The 19,559-nt window shown below is 39.4% G+C and overlaps 2 protein-coding genes across 2 annotated transcripts; one reads left to right on the forward strand and one right to left on the reverse strand.

The window, feature by feature from the left end:
- Positions 1-415: 415 nt before the first annotated feature.
- On the forward strand, positions 416-6,921 carry mep1a.2 (meprin A, alpha (PABA peptide hydrolase), tandem duplicate 2). Its single transcript, XM_070848857.1, has 14 exons — positions 416-527; positions 629-653; positions 742-795; positions 890-927; positions 1,012-1,087; positions 1,177-1,294; positions 1,488-1,663; positions 1,931-2,152; positions 2,277-2,423; positions 3,052-3,249; positions 3,457-3,903; positions 4,399-4,572; positions 4,690-4,897; positions 6,257-6,921. Exons 1-14 carry the CDS (start codon positions 465-467, stop codon positions 6,405-6,407), a joined length of 2,097 nt encoding a protein of 698 aa, XP_070704958.1. The 5' UTR covers positions 416-464; the 3' UTR covers positions 6,408-6,921.
- Positions 6,922-6,927: 6 nt separating this feature from the next.
- adgrf3b (adhesion G protein-coupled receptor F3b) lies at positions 6,928-18,524 on the reverse strand. Its single transcript, XM_070849903.1, has 16 exons — positions 18,500-18,524; positions 17,985-18,137; positions 16,960-17,112; positions 16,697-16,758; positions 16,535-16,593; positions 15,331-15,455; positions 14,315-14,545; positions 13,544-13,786; positions 13,210-13,347; positions 12,856-13,055; positions 11,830-12,015; positions 9,551-10,846; positions 9,014-9,055; positions 8,735-8,764; positions 8,576-8,648; positions 6,928-7,360 (listed from the first exon to the last, which is right to left on the reverse strand). Exons 1-15 carry the CDS (start codon positions 18,522-18,524, stop codon positions 8,580-8,582), a joined length of 3,012 nt encoding a protein of 1,003 aa, XP_070706004.1. The 3' UTR covers positions 6,928-7,360; positions 8,576-8,579.
- Positions 18,525-19,559: the final 1,035 nt, after the last annotated feature.

The raw sequence follows: 19,559 nt of genomic DNA on the forward strand, positions 1-19,559 counted from the left end.
CAATACACGACCTGAAGGCATCGTTACTCTAATGAATCATTACAGGAGGGTTTAGTGAAAGCTGTTTCTTTACCAAGCACACAGAGGACATGGCTTTGACACAAATAGACAGTACCTCCCATTATCCTGCTCTGCAAGATTGGTTTCTGTAGAACTAACCTCAGTCACAGAGAGCTCAGAGATCAAACCCATAATCAGCACAGCTGGCTGTTTTATTGGACCTAAGGTCCATTCATATCAATCCATTATTGACTCTGCTGCCTGAGTATTGGGTCGACAGTTTACTGCTGCCATCACCTGAACACCGATGGCATGTTGGTCATATAAAAGGTGGAGAAGACGTGTGTAACATGTCTGTTACTCATTAAACACTATTATCCTGCTCAAAGTTCCCCTCCAGCTGTTGTTTTTATGGATACATTTACACTGGGGTGAGAGAAGCATGTTTCTATCTGGATTCCAACATGGTCTCTGGAGACAGTCTGAGGAGGATTGCTGCGCTGGTTGGAGTTTTTCTGGTTTTTAAGGTAGGAGATTTAGGAAGTATTTGAAATTGTATCGCACTAAGTAACAGAAATTGAAAAACATGTCGCTATAGAGGGTTTGAATACTCCTGTTTGTGTGCTAGGTGCCCGCTGTTCCAACACTTACCGGTTAGTTCCCATTGACTTATTGATCATATGCACATAAAAACAAGCTAGTTTGTTCCTTACTGGCTGTAACAATGAATGTATCTTCCAGTTGATGATGCAGATGCTGGTGAACTACGGGAAGACATTCTTGAGATCAACAGAGGTATACTTTTTAATCCCCCTCTGCTGTTAACACATGCACTGTGATCAGTTGACTGATCTTTACATTTGCTTAACAGTGTTTATCACATTTTTAGGTTTAAAAGACCTGTATGAGGGAGACATTGCTGGTGATGTAAGTATACAGAAGCTCTGTGTAGAGATTATGTTTGTCAAGAACTTAAAAGTATATGCTCAACACTTTGAATGTGTCTTGCAGCCCAGCAGAAATGCAATCGTTGATCAAACAAGAAGATGGACGTTTCCCATCCCCTATATCTTAACTGATTCTTTAGGTACGCTGTATACCATGCACCTCTACCAGTAAATAATTAGTTGAGTATGAGAAATGTACTGATTTGGAAATTCATTTCTTTTATTCTAGAGCTGAATGCTAAAGGTGTGATCCTCCAGGCTTTTGAGGAATACCGTCTGAGATCCTGTGTGGACTTCAAGCCCTATGAGGGAGAGACCAGCTACCTCTCCTTCACCAAGTTGTCTGGGTGAGCCGCAGTACGCCACACTGACTCTGGAATGAGCACGGCTGTTGCCCAACTTTATAGGCCGTGCTGTTGAGTCATCAAATTCGAGGCGTCGAGGACTACAGATTAGGAAACGCTGATGTGATAAATGCTTTTTCAAGCTCTAACTGCACCTTAATTGTTTTATTTTTTTATTTTCTACTCATTAATTCAGATGCTGGTCATTTGTCGGAGATGATAAAAAAGGCCAGAATGTGTCCATTGGTGACAGGTGTGACACGAAGGCCATTGTGCAGCACGAGCTTCTCCATGCTCTGGGCTTTTACCACGAACAGTCTCGCTCAGATAGAGATGACTATGTCAAAATCTGGTGGGACGAGATTGAAGAAGGTGGGTTTATTTTTTTAATTTAGGGCTGCAGCCACAATTTTAGCCCTGATAGCCTAATGCTTAAGACGCATAGCACATAACCACAAAGCTTGGTTTGTCTTCTGTCTGGGAGGGGGTGCATGTCACAAGCCTTTCTACCCCTGTCTCCTGCTTCTGTCTGTCCAACAAAGTTTTTTTTTTGTGTAAAAAAATGTGGTAGTACTGTTTAAAGGAGTTGCTATACTGTTGCTGGACTATCTACATGATGATGATATTCTCTCTTCACAGGGATGGAGCATAATTTCAACAAGTACGAGGATGACTTCATCACTGACATGAACACTCCATATGATTATGAGTCCATCATGCACTACAGACCACTGTCCTTCAACAAGAACGAAAGCATCCCCACAATCACCACCACCATACTTTATTTTAATGAGGTCATCGGGCAGCGCCTGGACTTCAGTGCCGTGGACATCACCAGACTCAACCGCATGTACGATTGTGGTGAGTGTCTCCTTTCGAGCCTGCCTAAAGGCTACATAGATCCTCCATATTTCCAACACACATTCAAGCATTCTGTAAAGCATTAAGCTTTGGAGCTTGACTCTTGGTAACTGTCCCGTTCCAGCCAACACACACACTCTCCTGGACCAGTGCTCCTTTGAGCTCATCAACATCTGTGGAATGATCCAGAATGAGCAGGACAATGCAGATTGGGTCCAGACACTGAGCAGTCCAGCTGATACAGACCACACCCTGGATGGGCGCTGCAGAGGTACTGAGCACATTTTCTAGATCGCATGCAAAGATTTATCAAACATTAATCTCAAATAATCTGGAAAAGGAAAAATGGTGTAATCAAATAGATTGTGATGAAAAAAATGTTTTTGCATTGCATTGGAAGGGGAGGATCCAAATGAAGTTATTAATAACCTTTGGGAAGATCCATCTTGCTTTTTAAAAATGTAGGGTTTTCTCCCTACATCCCTACATTCTCCGCAACAATAGCTGTTATACAGTCAACAAAAACATTTAGATTAAGACATTTTACTACACAAAAATACTAAGGTAGGTCACTTGAAGAACATAATATGCTAGAATTGTCAAACTAATATGTCTTTCCATAGGTCGATAACATTAGAAATTACATTAATATGAAATCAAAAACTCCAAAACTTATTTTTGAAAGTCTATGTTGAATCAATGAGGTGATTCTTCAACAAGATGCACATCAATTATTATTTTTTTCTCAGAATAACACACAGCCTCATCTAAAATCTCATTCAGTTGCTTTTCTTACGACACTATTAAAATGCCTCCTAGCTTTTTTTTTTTAGCCAAGCAGCTTTCTTTTTGATAACTAATTTAACAAAATATGTACCGGTGTCCGCTTCTCTCTGTAGATTCTGGCTACTTCATGAAGTTTGACACGTCCACCGGCGCAGCAGGTAACAGCGCCTCGCTGGAGTCACGTGTCCTCTACCCCAAGAGAGACGAGCAGTGCCTGCAGTTCTTCTACAAGATGACCGGAGCAGCTGGGGACAAATTGGTGATATGGATCAAGATTGCAGGCAGTGTCAGGAAGATCCACACCATTACAGGTATTTCATGTTATCATTCACATGGCACCATAGGCTGTTGAACAGTGCATATTAAAATGTTGACACTTAAATTGTTTTTTTTTTTTTATGAAAAACTTGAAAAATGAAAAATGTTCTATCCATTTAGCATTAGCTATTCTTTTGATGAATAAATGCTGCACAATAAATTCAAAATAGGCAGTAAATCACCTGCTTTCTGTCTTTCAGGTAATGGGGATGATGCCTGGAAAATAGCCAGCGTGGCTCTCAAGGTGACAGAGAAGTTCCGCTATTTCTTCCAAGGCATTAGAGGATCATCCACCTCCTCAGGCGCCATCTTAATTGATGACATCACTCTTACTGAGACTGTGTGCCCAAATGCTGTCTGGCAAATCCACAACTTTACTGGCATTCTTGCCACCACTCCTCCTGGCAGTCCGGTCAAAAGCAAGTGCTTCTACAACTCGGAGGGCTACTCATTCGGTATCAGTGTTTACCCAAATGGTAAAGACAGCGCCTACAAAGAGTACGTTGGAATGACCTTGCACCTCTGCAGTGGAGAAAATGACGCAGTGATGCAGTGGCCAGCCATAAACAGGCAGGCAACCATTGTCGCCATGGACCAGAACCATGATGTAAAACTGAGGATGTCCTCTACGAGGAGCTTCACCACAGGTAGGTCTGAGCCACTGAAGAAAGATAGTTCACTAGCCTAATGAAAGGGTTGCTTTAACCAGATTAAAGATGTTTAGAAGAGGTTTTGAGGTTTCTGCTTCCTTCTTGTACAGTGAAGGTGAATGGAAGCACAACATTTCTCTCCAGATACACTTGTGAGGCCATATCTTAAAACATACTTGCAATCACCGACAGTAACCACAGCTGACGGCAAATCAACCAGGACTCAAATCTTGCATTGTTATCTCGTAGTCCTCATTTCAAATGACCTTTGAGCGACAATCAAATTCTTAAAGCTGAACTAGTCAATGCTTTTATTTGAACAAAGACTGTGTAATATGAAAGGTGTTGGTGTCGCTATGGAATGTGTGCAGATGAACCCAAAGAGAATTATCTCCTGATTTTGCAGTGTAAAACTGTTTCTGAACGATCTACCTTTACATTCACAAATATGTTTAATTCAGAGCTGCATACTGTGTGTGTGTGTGTGTCCAGACACTGATCCCCGCTGGAACAGACCAACACCTACCTCAGGAGCAGTGTTTGATGACAGCTGCGGGTGCTACCGTGGTGAAGACTCTGGCTGGAGCACATTCATTTCTCACAAGCATCTGGACCAGAGGAGCTTCCTCAAGAACGATGACCTCATCATCACCGCTGACTTCAATGGTGACAATCAGACATATCAGACTACTTTAAATCCTGTTGAACTTTTCTCTAACATATTAAAATCTCGCCATTCATTTAACATCGCACAGTTGATTTGTCAACCTGCTGTTTCATTAGATTTGACCCACCTGATCAAGACCGAGGTGCCTGTCAAACCGCCGGTGGCACCGGGTAATGACATTATAGATCGGAAGCCAGTCAGTGAGGAGGAAATGAGACTGGACGCTCCAAAACACAGAGGACCACGGGCTACTAACCCCTGTCATCCCAACCCTTGTTTTAATGGAGGCGTGTGTGTGGAGAGTGAAGGAAAAGCCTCATGCAGGTATGTGCTTGTATTTGCATTAGTGAATGTGCAATTTACTAACTTTTTATAGATTTTGGGGATAATTTGGCCAGTCCTCTCTTGCAAATGATACAAATTTACATTCAATCTCAATTAAGCACTTACAGAGAGAGTATGAGAGAGAGCACCCCTAACTGTTTTAACTGTGAGCCAAAAGTCAGTTGGAGTTAGTTCAGCATGAAGACTGGAAGCAGAGGAAAACAGCAAGCCAAGTTCAAAAATACACTGTTGCCCATAAAGTTGGAATAATTGTTCAATACCCCCAATTTAGTTAAAGCCTGAATACATAGTTTGCAGTTTGGTTAATTGTGGTTTAAGTTTCACTGTGATATGTTTGGAAGAGTTTGATCAATAAAGTTGAGAAGATTTACACTTTATTTATCAAGAATAAATCACATTGTCATGAGAAGAGGTGAAAAACATTTTATTCCAACTTGATGGGCAACAGTGTATGTCTACCAGCACTTTTTAAGCTCAGTAAATGAGCTACTGTGGGCCTCTATTATTTTTTTTTAAGGTATTTCTCAACTCAAGACTAGAAATTGTAATTGTTGTTTCTTAAGTGTGCTCAGAAGAATTACTTGACATTTTAAGAAAAGTGCTTATTCACTTTCTTGCTGAGAGTAAGATGAGAAGATCTATGCCACTCTCACTTAGTCCGTGTGCTAAGTATGGAGTCGACACCATAGCACAGCTTAGCGAAGCAGCGAGACGGGCCTTCATTTCAAATCAATCAATCTTTATTTATAGAGCGCCAATTCATAGTATTGTCATCTCAAGACGCTTTACATAAAGAGCAGGTCTAGACCGAACTCTTTAATTAAGACGATTCAGGAATTCAACATTAAGGATTCAAGAATCCCCACATGAGCAGCATCAGATATTATATTAGGCAGCAGCGGCATATTGAAGAAACAGTTCTTCAATATGTACACAAACTGAAATGTTAGTATGCCAGTTTGTGGTTTTTATGTGGAGCTGTGTACTTTAACTATTTCTTGGTGAAAAATTTAAGCTAGAACCTGACTTTTTTGAAGTCTTGTCATCACCATGAGATTGCTGCCCCAAGGTTGACAGATACATTGTTGTGCGCCAAGATTAGCTACAGCAAAACCACAAATGTTGACTTTTACATTTGTGCTTTTATACCAAGTAAACAAACTAGATGCACTGTGTTTTGGTCAATCAATTTTTTAACTTCAGAGCATGGCTAGCTGTTTCCCTTCTTTGTCATGCTCACAAGGCAAGATTTAATACGAACCAACCCAACCTTTATTATAAGTCAGGCTTAAGGAAATCATTTTTCATATTACAAAAATGATGTGTGCTACTTTTCAGATGTGCATCAAGCCAGACGACTTACTACACTGGCAAAATGTGTGAAGAACTGAACTTGGAAGGAGGCATTCTAGGAGCTCTGATTGGTGGTGCAGCAGGGATCTTAGTTCTGACAATGGCCGTCTTCACCATCATCAGGAAAGCTCAGTGAAATGCATTTCATATGGATAATGTGTAAATCAGTAAATCAGTATCAGTATTAGGCTCATTTTTGGACAACAAAATCATCTTGGGCATATCTTTGATGTATCACTACATGAAAAATGTTGATTTGTACATTTTTTTAGACTGACAATAGAGCAAAGACTTCTCAAATCTGGATCTCCCCTCGAAAAGCACAAATGAATACAGGGTCCACTTTTAAAATAAATACTTACATAAACCTGCGCCAGACAGAAAATGCTAGGGCTTAAACCAAACTGAGCCCAACAACCACCGGGGGAAACTTAAACCAACACACTTTCGTCTCCTTAACTGACAACGTTTTGCTGTATAGCATCAGCTTTGTGTGTCCTTAAGTTTGGTGTATTTATTTGATAAGTCTGCCAAAGGAATTCTCTCATGAAAAAATCTATACAACTCTATACAACTAAAAAAAATGTACTGTTTGGATTGAAATTTCTCAATCGTGCACAGAGCAATGAACAATAAAAGACGTTATATTCCTTGTTTTTTTTATTACACTTCATCTTATTTCGTACACGTTATTTAGATACAGTGTTGTTAGACACACACAGTATTCTGATTATTTTTCATATCACTATTTGTCACACAATTTTGAACAAAATTCTCAAACCAAGCCAAACATAAAAAAAAAAAAGCTCTATATACAGTCATCAGTGATTACAGTCTAAGTGTATAGAATACACAACATCCAATGAAGCTGAGGGCAATGACTAGTCAGCGCTAGTACTACTACTGATATAAAGGTCAATCAAAACACCAATATTCTGTCTAGTAAGCTTTATTTAACTAGTAACTTGGTTTCAGGACACCCATCTACACCTTTATTAGCATTTAGGAACTCTAATCTAACACAAAGCAAAGTCCAATGAATGTTTTCTCACAGGTGACAAGCGGAGCTGCTGTCACCATCTCCACAATCTGAAATGTAGAGGTGAGATGTAGTATTTAGAAGGTTTATATACTGGATTCACAAACTCACAAAATAAATCTTCAGCTTTAATGTGGTGTAAAACTGACTTGTTGCTATTTAAACTCGCAGATTCATTTCATCTGTTGTATGATCTCAATAGCTATGGAATCAGATTTGTTTCAAAAGTTTCAGGCAAAACTTATTAAAAGTCAATCAAAATAAATGGATTTGAGAGAGAAAAAAATGAACTCAAGCAAAAAATTAGAACCTTCAAAATAAAAAATGCTTCTTGAAAACAAATAACTCTGTCTTTTATTTTGTTCAAGGATGTAGTTTTGCTCTCACCCTCTCTCTCTTTTGGTTACGCTTCTGGCTTTTTCGTTTGCGCTGCCAGATTCTTTGTTTGAGTTTTGACACAAACCTATCGGGTGGGCGGGCTCTTTCAAGGGCGCGTTCCTATTGGCTGTTGAGTTTTTGAGCGACACGGCTGTGACCCGGAGGTTGTTCCCCTGTTTGCTTGAATTGACTCCTGGGGATCTATAAAGTTTTTTAAAAAACTACATACAGTGGTTAGTACTTACTTTAATCTTGAAGCAGTTGCTTGTGTGCCCCCCTATGCTTCCTCTTCATGCATGGCGAATGAAAGATTCTTTCTCCCGCTTGGTGATTAGAAAAAGTTCAAAAAACTTTATAGATCCCCAGGAGTCAATTCAAGACATTCATTCATTCATTCATTTTTTGCTATGTTTGTCCTTTGGCTGAGGCTAAAATGATGTGATTTCTCAGAAACTAAGTTGTAACAGTTAAAGCAGGTGGCTATAAGATTCACTTATAAGATGGTAAAAGTACCTTCAGAGATACAATGAAAAGAGAAAGTGGGGGTACTGAGCGAGTAAAACCCTTCTACAGAGCAAAGCTTTTACTTTTTGTTATTGATTACAGGCAGTTATTTTATGACTGACTAATGACTTTTACTTTGATGATGCAAAGCAATAGAGGCTACCTGCTTTCTGTAGAGACTCCTGGTGGCGGTGTACAGTTAGGGTTATATTTCATTGGTTTAATTCTTTCCTCTAACAATCCAAAAGTGCTTTGATTGAAAAGCCGAGTAAATACTTTGGTTAATTTTTTTGCTTATTGAAATTTTGTATCATTGAAGATGCATCAAATTCATTGAAAGTAAAAAGGAGACTACTGACGACCTTACAGGCTATGAAACTGACCTCTTCATTTGTCTTTTGTGTATGCGGTTGAATTCAGTTTCGTCATACTCTCACTCTTCCCTTTTGATTTTGCCTGAGGGTTGAAACAAACAAGAATTATGATGCATGTTTCCAGCATTTAATGGTGTAATTTTGGATAGCCCTTATTGATGAACTTACCAATATGAGCTTTGACAGTTCCCCTCGAACCTGTTGATAATAACACAAACAAATTGCTTATCATATTGGGCTGGTAGTAAATACTAAACATTATTAATATGTATATATACATAAGTATCACTACTAGTACATTTTATTGTTGGGTCCACAATAGTATTCCAACACTAAAGCATTAACACATTGTTTTAGTCTTTCCTCTTGTCATTCTGCTTGATTCAGTGATTTGGTCCACTAATGACCATAGTGAATGTTTGCCCATTGATAAAATGAAAACCCTACCTTCTGCTCTGCAAGACATCCTGTTAACAAAATTGAAAGGCCCTGAAAGAGAAGAAGTGAAGTGTAACAGGTTTCAAACTATGTCTTTATGCAGATTAAATATATGTAATATACATATTTATAAATATCCCTTATCCATGCATGGCAACTATCTGTACATGGATAATGATGGGGCACCCATAACAAATTCTGTGCATCTTTTTTATTCTATGCATTCTCCTTCCTTGTCAAAATGTGGTGTTTACATTACTCATGATGCAACGCTGCCACAGACAGTTGGCTAATATAGCCTCAAGCCGCTTTCCTCAAGCGAGGATGAGGAGCGGGCTATAGAGGTCTGGGACAATGGATGCTGTCTCAAGCAACATCACTTGTTTTATCAAACTATGTGCATGGAGTTAAATATACCAATCAAATACAGCCCCAGTTTGGGAAAAGTGAGCACTGGTATGAAGCTATGAACCTGCAGCAGAAACATTGAGATGAGTTATTGACATTGGTATTCATTCTGTTTTGTTTGGGTTACTTTCAAATTACCTGGAAGGAGTTGAGGATGGTGAAACTGTAGTCAGCAACAGTATACATGGCATTTTTTTCATCCAATATGAACAGCATAAAGCCAATGCCCCATGTTACTCCAAAGACGGGTGTTAGAAAAACCACCACTTTAAGGATACTTTTAACAGTCTCTTTGTCATCTGCCTTGCTGCCGTCAGGGACAGAGGACTTCATTAGGGTAAAAACGACAACCACCATGGAGAACAAATTTGTCAAAATGACAGTTCCCACAGGAAGAAGGAAAGCATGCACAGAGCCCTCCAAGAGTTTTTCAAAAACTAGCCAGCATGTTTCTGGGTTATAGTAGGGCTTATTGGTGTATTTGCAATGCACATAGCTGGATCCCACTATCAGGATTGGGCAAACATAGCCTACAATGCTGGAGATGAACATGAAGACTCTTTTCCTCAGGGGGCTGAAGACAAAAATGAGCTGGTGGATGAGCATGACACTCATGCACAGCATCCAGCTGAACATGGCTAAGTAAAACAGGTGTTTGGAAACGGTCAAAACTAGGCACCAGGTGCTGCTGAGTTTCTTAGAAGCCAAGAAACTGCAGTCAGCAAGCAAGAGGAAAACGGCAATGTTCACCAGGGCCGTGTGACGGAAATGTGACAGGTTGCTCTTGACCACAGCCGACCACACTAGAGACTCAATGATGAGAAAGATTAGCAGGGAGCTGACGGACACACCCAGGCCCACATTTGTAATTATAGTCAGGACATCAGTAGATATATCGCTCTTGGACATGAGGACAGAGAATGAAGTCAAGTGGTAACACATGCAGAGTGTGCGGTTTTCATCAGTAATTTTGAAAGTGCATCCTTTCTTTGACCAGTCCCCCGCTGTGATGTTCCAGAAGACACAGATAGGTTGAGTGTGTTTCATCTGCACCCTGGGGAAGTCTAGTTCAATTTCTAAAGACGAATCGTTGCTTTCCTCCAATGTGGCCATTAGTAAGAGACCAGTCGGCTCAGTTTTCGAAAAGCTGTTTTTTAATCTATTGGTTAGATTTTTCACAGCAACAGTTTTCATCAGTCCGCTGGTCTTGTTCAAAGTGACGTTGATGTCAAGCACGGACACATTACAGTCACTACCTGAGCAGAATTTGAGGTCTAAGTTTTCACTGCTGAGTCCTCTGCTCTCAGTGACCTTGATATTCTTGACCAGACCCTCCACAGATTGAAGGTATGTTGATGACATGTACTCAACAGTCGATGTGTTGACCCCATTCCAGGTCTTGTTCAACATATTGCTTGCTGCATTAACAAAATCCTGAAACAGACAGTAGAAAAAATAAATAAATTCAGTAAGTGATAATGTACATTATTATATGTACATGTATTATTGTAAAACAAACCCAGACAGGGTGATGCAAGACTCTTGAATCATCCTGAAAGGGTTTGTTTGTCTTAATACATAGCTTCATACTACAGAAATCAACAATTTGACTCAAAATACTGGCTTAAAAATGATTTCATTGCTTCCGCTATCAGATTAGCGTCCATAGCAACAGCCTGTTATACACGACAGTGGTCTGCTATACATGAATAACAGACCATAGAACGTGGTGATTGTTCAATCAGATTTGAGAATTCAACAAAGCATACGCAAACGGAGTGAACGAAGCATAATAATGGGATTTGACTAACTAATCAAACAAACAAATAGAATGAAACTATTGGAATCTGACAAAATAAAGATGATGAAAAATGAAATACAACAGGACGAAATGAACACAACTCAGAAAACAGATGAACGGCCCAAAATAGTTAAACTCACTTTTGAGCCTAGCCTATGTATAGCGCTGAACTATATGAGCTGCACAGTGTGCGAACTCCATTTGTGTTGTAGTGTTTGTATGGGAGTACAGAAGCTTCGCTACAGAAGAGGCTTTGCTTTAACTCTGATGAGCTTTGTTGTAACTAACTTCTGTGTAGCAGAGATTGACAGTGTTGTGGACGGATGTGCGGCATGTTGGGCATGTCACAGTTTCTCTGTATTAGGCAGGTGGGCAGGTGATAATATCAAATCCTGTATACCATCCTCTTTCTGTTTACACGTGAACTTGAATGTACTGGATGAACCCAATATGGCCAACCTGTTATCACCAAAAACAAAGATAGAAAACAAACAAAGATCTCCACAACAACTTGAGCAACAGCAGCCTTCGTGGGACCTCGTGTTTAGAATTTTGCTTTTCAAACCGCTGCTTCCAAGGTCAAGTATTAGAGTGAGGGTAATGTTAACAGGCTTACAGGAAAGATGCCCTCCTGCAGGACAACATTTTCTGATGCACTGGACATCACATCAAGAACGTTGATAGACGCAGTAATGTCAGCCACAGCATCGCTAGGATCAGAATCATATGAAGAGCTGTTCCATAGTCCTCCAAATATATTCATGGCCGTCTCCTGAGTAGCTCCGAGTCCCTTCTGGAAGTTCTACAAACAAAAAACGAAACAAAATAAAACAAAAACAGTATTTTTACGTAATAGTGCGTAAAAGGACACACATTGCATCCCCACACAAACTGTCAATTCAATTCAATTCATTTTATTTTGTATAGCCCAATATCACAACAGAGTGTCTCACAGTGCTTTACAAAGTTCACTGAAATAAACAAGAAGTGTAAGCGAACAAACAATCTAATAAAGAGTCCAGCAGTCGATGAGGCCAATGGATCGGTCCGATGGATCAGTCCGAGGCATTACCTGCCCTTTATGACCCTCCTTCTTCGGGAAGGAAAAACTCAAAAAACCCAGTGGGAAAAGAGAAACCTCCGGGAGCACCACAGTGAAGGAGAGATCCAGCTCCCAAGGACGGACAGGCTGTAGCCTTGGACAGACGCACATCCATTGGCTGGTGGAGAACCACATCAGCAGGACCAGGACCAGGATCCATAGGAACCAGAGAACCACATCAGCAGGACCAGGACCAGGACCCACAGGAACCATCAGTGGGGTCTAAACAGTTGTAACCTTGACCATATATACCTAATATACAATAAAGTTCTGTTCTATTCATCAAAATTACTACTACTCTAAATGCACTCTCAATATATTTAAAGTCTTACCACATTTCAAATGGGCTTTTCAACATCAGGTGGACAAGACAATTAAATGATTTTGTTGCAAAACATAGTTTGAGCTTGCTTCTCTTTCAGTAACTATAACAATACTATTCAACTTAGAATAGTGCAATGTAAATAAGTCATTTTGGACAAAAAAAAGTCAGATTGAACCTTGTGATTCTAAGGTCATGAGCTGTGATTCCACACTTACATCTGCATCATTAAAAATCTTGGTCAAGTTTTGGCTGACGCAATAGGAGTACACCAGCTGCCACGAAGTGCCATCACAAGTGCGTGACTTATAGCCAACACGGCCCTCTCCACATGTTCGATTAATTACTGTGTCTTTAGCTGGGGTTTTCGGCCAGATTTCTCCATTTATCACTTCCTCACTGCAATATTTTTCACCCTCTTGGAGAAAAACATAGGGAATTATAAATATTATATATTGATGCAAGAGGCAATGCAAATAAATATCATTATAAACAAAGTAACACAGTATTCTCACAGTATATTCACATGAATAAGTTCAAAATAATGCAGGTTAATTAAATTAATCAGTTACCATAAATAACTGGGATGTCAACTCGTGCACTTTTTTCTTGGCCCATGCTGTTTTGAAAAGTGATATTAACATATTGTGCTTCGGTGGTTTTCTGGCAACTGATAGCAACTTCGTAGTCATAGATGAGATTATCTCCATCTGTAAAGAAAGATGTATATGCATCATATGTAAATCGACTGCAGGGTTAGGTTAGTGGATTTAACATGCATTTAACAGGAATATTGTGAATTTAAATTTGCCTTGATGTTATCAATTAAAGCAGTCTTTGCTTTAATTGCTGTAACAGCAGGAAGTAAAGAGGACAGGTAGCTTTGAGAGATGCTGTATGTCTTACATGTGTCATTACACGTGTGTGATACAGCATTTGTTTTTTCATCGTTGTAGGTCCACCGAACTTCAAAGCTCTCTGTGCTGCATAAGATGGAAGCAGTGACGTTAACACTGGCAGCGCCCAACGTGCAGTCTGCAGTCAGAGGGTTGATCTTCAGGTTGATCACATCAGGCAGGAGTGCCACCTTCAAGTATGCCATGGCTACGTGCCTGACTGACCCATCGGTGAATCCACACTCATATGTGCCTGCGTGGAAAATGTAGTTGGGGTCACACTTAAACACATTTTTAGTCAAACTGAAATTTCACGATTTTTCATCACGTTAATGCAATGTTAAGAGGATGTGGACATTTCACATATTTCTGTGAAATTAGGTTTATCACAACAAACAATAACTAGAGACTAAGCCACAGCTAGCAATTAAGTTATATTACAAACAATTTTTTGCGCCTGCCCACAGATATATTGCATCACACACGTCCCAGGACCGTAAATTACAGAACCAATAATCCACGCCCTCTGGAAAACACTAATGTATCATCGTCGAAATTTCAATTTTGGCCAAATAAGTACACAAGTCAAAACAAACAGAGGATATCGTAGCAAATATGAATTTTAATTCCAGTTTGGGGTGGTCAAACTGCTGCCTTAACAGTTAGGATTAGCTAGGATTGGCTCCAGCCCCCACGCGTCCCTGAAGGATAAGACAATGGATGGATGGAATTTCAGTTCAACTTTCATTTAAGCAAGAATCAAAGTAAACCATGTACTTGCCTTTCCAGATGCCTGTCACCTTATCAAGTGTAACTTCAGTACAAGACTCGTATTCCTCTGTGGAACAGCTGTGGTTCAATTTCACCACACTGCCTGTGTTGAGCCCAAAGCGCTCATGCTTCTTGCTTATGTTCCAGCCAGCGCTGCCTGTCGCCTCTTTAAATGTGCATTTCAGCTGTACAGTGGACATGTAGGACACTGTAGTGTTTGGAGACTTGATGGTGACCATTCCTGTATGAAGAAGGCAATATAAATACAGTAAATGTGATTAGGCTAAGAGTAGGCGGTAAAGTCTTGCATTGTCGTTCTAGTAATTTATGAGCCCCTAACGTAATTTGTCTATCCAAGACTTTGGTTGCCATGATGCTTACTCATTAAGCACTGCTTAAACATGCTTCTAAAATTAACAATAATTCTAGTGACTTCTTTGACCAGAGTCAATTTATCTTAAAAAATGGAAAATGGATGGAATTTTAAGAATCCTGGATATCAATGGTTGCCAGAGAATGAATACTCATGTTTTTGACAATCTGTCCTATCTCATAGCTCCACAAGCATGACAACAATCTCTTTACAGTTTTTTTTTTTTTTCAAATTTGCACACAACATATCTGTCAGTATACCATGCAGATATTTATGAATTATTTGAGTGCATTCATCCTCCTAAGTGGATAAACATCATGGCCTTATATTTTTATTACCACAACCTTAAGCCACAGACCAGAACTCCAATATATGTATTAGTGTTGCACGATGCTTTGGGTTGTGATGAACACCCCATCTTCTAAAGATCACTTTTGACTTTAGGTCTTGTTTAGGACAGAAACATATTCTTGAGTTTTGAAAAAAAAAAAAAAAATTGAGCACTGATTCTAATGCATCATGGCCACATTATGAACTCACTACAGAATAAACCATATAGCAGACAGTACTGTGTTGAGAGCATGCACTTCAACAGCAAGGAATAGCTACCATGATCTAAACGACTAACGATAAACCAAACAATTTCTACTCACCTAGAGTGTCGACCAAAAGCACAGCTCCAAGATTGGTTTCCAACTCAGTCACTATGCTTTGAAGTTTAGAAGTCTTGAATTTGACACTGACTGCTGCCTCAAAGTCAGCAATGTTGTTGCTTGGACTTTAGAATTTAGACAGGATCAATGACAGATCATCAGTCAGTGAGACAGAAAGTGTTAAGTAATATGAGCTTTGCAACTGAAATGCTTACAACCAAGATGTGACAGCTGCCAAACCATAAGCATAAATGGATATGTTTAAATGGTTCCACTTCACTTATTTGAGAAAAAAGTGTTTTTTAAATTGTGTTTTTGTCAAATTATTTTATTATTGTAGTATAGTGAAGATTATTGCAAGCACCGCTGTCAAAAGATGGCGCCGTGACTAAAATATTACATCACTACATTCCTAATTAGGGATGGGTATAAGTAACAGAATATGGGTTGTTTGTACTCTAATGCAGTGTTTGCCCTACAAGCGACTATCATATCAATTTATGAAAGCCACATTTCACTGCCCCACTTCATCCCTGTGTGCGCTGCAATAAACAGAAGCTGATGTTAGCAAGCATGACTATAATATAATAAATATAATAATAATAAACATAACTATAATGAATGATGAATTTGTGAGGAGAACAGAAGTAGTTCATCTTTGATTTGTTGCTAGGCTCGTGAGTGTCTTCAAGGTGATTTAAACCTGCAGGAGTTTCTAGAAGGCTTATGTAACTTCAAATATTGGGGCCAATACAGTAGATGTCTTCTCTCTGCAATTACTGACACGACTATTGGAGCTGTGACAACCATGAGAATCCCCATCCCCACTTGGTTAGAGTTTTTAGATTCATCAGAACTGAGTTTATTCACCCCAGACAACTAATGTATTGACTACAGAATTTAGCTGTCACACCTTTTTAGCAACTGTATGCACTGTAGAGTGTCCCTCTGCTTATTTGCATAATAATTCATAATTTGATATTTTCCTATAGACCCCTTTTTTTCCTCATGTCTCTGTATGTTGAAGAGTTGCGATCATAAAGCCCTGGCATACCCACACATTTTTCACTTTGCACCACGAGTTGTACTGCCCCCCCCCCCCCCTAAAAAATTCATAATTATATAAACTATATAACTTAGGTCACATATGGTCGAATGATTTAAGGTCTTTTATGATAAATGCATCAAGTCAATGAATCCTCACCTCTGAACGGTTACATTCAGGTACTCAAAGCCATTCAATCCTTTAAACGCAGTTACGAGCTTTGAAAAGAGAATGGAATTTGATCATTTATTTTTGATTTATGTCGTCAAAGAATCGTCAAAGAATATCTAAGTACAAATCTGTGTTGATAGTGAGATGTACCTGGGCTGTTTTGTCAAAATCCCAGGTTGTGGCACTCAGCGTAACTGATCCATTGATGTGAACTGTGTTGATTGCAAACATTATCATAAGTTTCAGTTCAGCATATGTATCCATATGAAAAAAAAATCTAACAACACAGTAGTATGCACTTCCAGATGTTATTCCATTATATCACATTAATTCACCAAATACAATAAATCATTGACAGAAAATAGCAGTACTACAAAAAAGGAGGGGAATCTGTCGTGCATTAGGACTGTTACCTTTGACTTTGGCAATGCAGAGTGGTGTGATGTCAGACACAGTTGCACTGCAAGAAGTCTCATTGCAGCACTTGTGAGTGTAGCACACTTCGTTGCTCCAAATGTATCCATTAGAGCAGTTGCAAGTGGACTCATCTCCAACAATTAGGCACTCTAGACAGAGAAGTACAATTATCAAATCCCTGAAAACTTGGCTTCAAATCAAAGTATTTCTCTCTAACTCTAACTGTCTCTTGTATAACTACAAAGTATTCAACAGTCAAAGTTAAATTTTGGGAAAAGACATCTTTAGTAATTATTTATCAATAGAAAGAACACAAGAGCACTGATCTGCTTCATCAGGAGTGGGTTTTGGTTGTAGGTTTGGTTTGTCCATCTTCTTACACCACAGTTTGATTCAAATGTTCCTAAACTCCAATTGGAGTATAGAAATATATTCTTTTTCTAACTGATCCTCGCTCACCTCAAGCCAGCATGGAAAAAAGACACACTGAAAAATCTCAAGGTCAGCGTCTATCATAGCGGGACTAATGTTTGGCTTGCTCACCCAACCCATAAATACTGGCTATCCTCCTTTGGCTCATAGGGCTGCAGATCCATAAAACTTCTATTTAAAATTGTGGGGTCTAGGAGCCCAGGAGAGAAGACTACAGTCTTTCCTCTCAACTGGATCTTGTTGGATTTTGAATGTGTGCACCTCCTGCAAACCTCTACATGTTACCTAACTTCCTGGATCTGAGTCCTTCTCTATGATGATAAGGAAGAGTTTTTCATTTCAACCTTATATTAACAACAACAGGTTTGATAGCCATGCCAATCAGTACTGATGAATTTACTGTGGCAGGTGGTGAGATTCCAGGCTTTTTAAAACTCGAAGATGTGTATCAGTACTCAGTGTGTCTTTTCATTCCTGAAATGTGGATTTGCTTCATATTACAATAACTGACTCATGCTGAGCTGTCTTATATGCCCTCTACCTCCATCTATTTCTACTAAGAAAAGAAAAAAATGTTCCAGCACAATACCTGCTACTAGTTCAGTGCACAGGAGGGTCACTGTGTGGTGTTCTTTGCTCCCTGTCACTTGGAGTTCACCTGTCGTATTCAAAAGCAATAGGATGGTCGTGGCTTCCAGTGTGACGTTACTCTCCACCATCAGTTCACCAGTGAAGACGACATCTACAATCATATGAGATATTTTTATATGTTTCTATGAGAGGCACGGACATCACAGCAATTGAGTACTATTGAAGGCATTGGAACTTCTGCTTTTAAAATGATCCATTTAGACCCTCCCACTCCCATGTTTTCACCACGCTCAAACTAGGTTCATTGTCTACCCATTATCAAATCCATTCTAATTGCTTATTGAATTAGAGAGAATCAGTTAAATTCCATAACGTTTTCAGTGCTACCTCACACCTGCATGGGTCGACCTGCCAATGGGTTCGGACAGGTGATTCCAAAAGTGACATTGCAGCGTTTCAAGTAGCCTAAGTTATTTATAACTTACTGAAACATACAAACAAACACACACACACCTTGGAGAGCACCATGGCCCTCCATCCTTGTCTCAGTCAGTAATGCATAAATATGGCAGTGTGCGTTTCATGTCTGGTTTGGGTGGTTGATTATACGTATAATCTGGCAGAGCAGATCGGCTCTTACAATGTACGTCTTACCCGTACTCGCACATCATACACATACCCACAGCACACTGCTAAGAGTCATTGTTGGCCAGATGGCAAATAGCTGAGTTCAGGTGGGTCACCACAAAATGCTGAAATTGATTACTTACTGAAAATCAAAGCTTGACATTTGACTAAATGTCCATACTTTGTTCCAAAGTCTCTATACTCACTGACAGCAGCCTTACTGTTTTATTTAGTGTCTCATATAGATATATAGAAAGTAAGTAGGGTCTATATATAATGTATATATCAATTTCCTGTTCCACAAAGCTACTATTATGTTATCTAACCAATGTGTATGTGAACACCAAGCCACCAAGATATCTGGTACCTGGTACCTGCTGGTTACACCATAATGTGAATTTGAGACTCAGGCCTTCGATTCTGGTGATTCTTCATCGTGGTATAAATGATGGAAGATGAATGTAGTTAATCGAAGAATGCATGGGTGCTCTTTGACTACAGCTGTCCCCTCCACTTTACTCACTGATTTGATAACATTAAAGAAATTGATTTAACAGAAACTGCAATAGCATGACGGCATAAAGACATTATGAAAGATGGCTTTGAATTAGTAATTGAAGCAATTTCTGTACTGTAAGATTTTTAATACCTTCAAATCTGTAATCTGGGATTCCTCACTTTCTCTGGATGGAATTACCAAATGCTATTAGGGTAGGTAAAAGTATCAAACCACCTATTAGAAGTCACCAGAATACACAGAAAAGCATCTACTCTGTTGCAAGTTTTGTGTGGTGTGATTGTCCATATTATTTATGCAGCATTAAATTGATGATGCCGTGCAACAATAAAACAAAAATGCACTATCTGGAAATTAAGATTTTGTAAGAAAACATAATGTTGGAGCAATGCTGAAAACATAGGTAGAGGACAAATGCATCCATATTGT

The sequence above is a fragment of the Pempheris klunzingeri genome, chromosome 18 (genome assembly GCF_042242105.1).
Source record: "Pempheris klunzingeri isolate RE-2024b chromosome 18, fPemKlu1.hap1, whole genome shotgun sequence".
NCBI lineage: Eukaryota > Metazoa > Chordata > Actinopteri > Acropomatiformes > Pempheridae > Pempheris > Pempheris klunzingeri.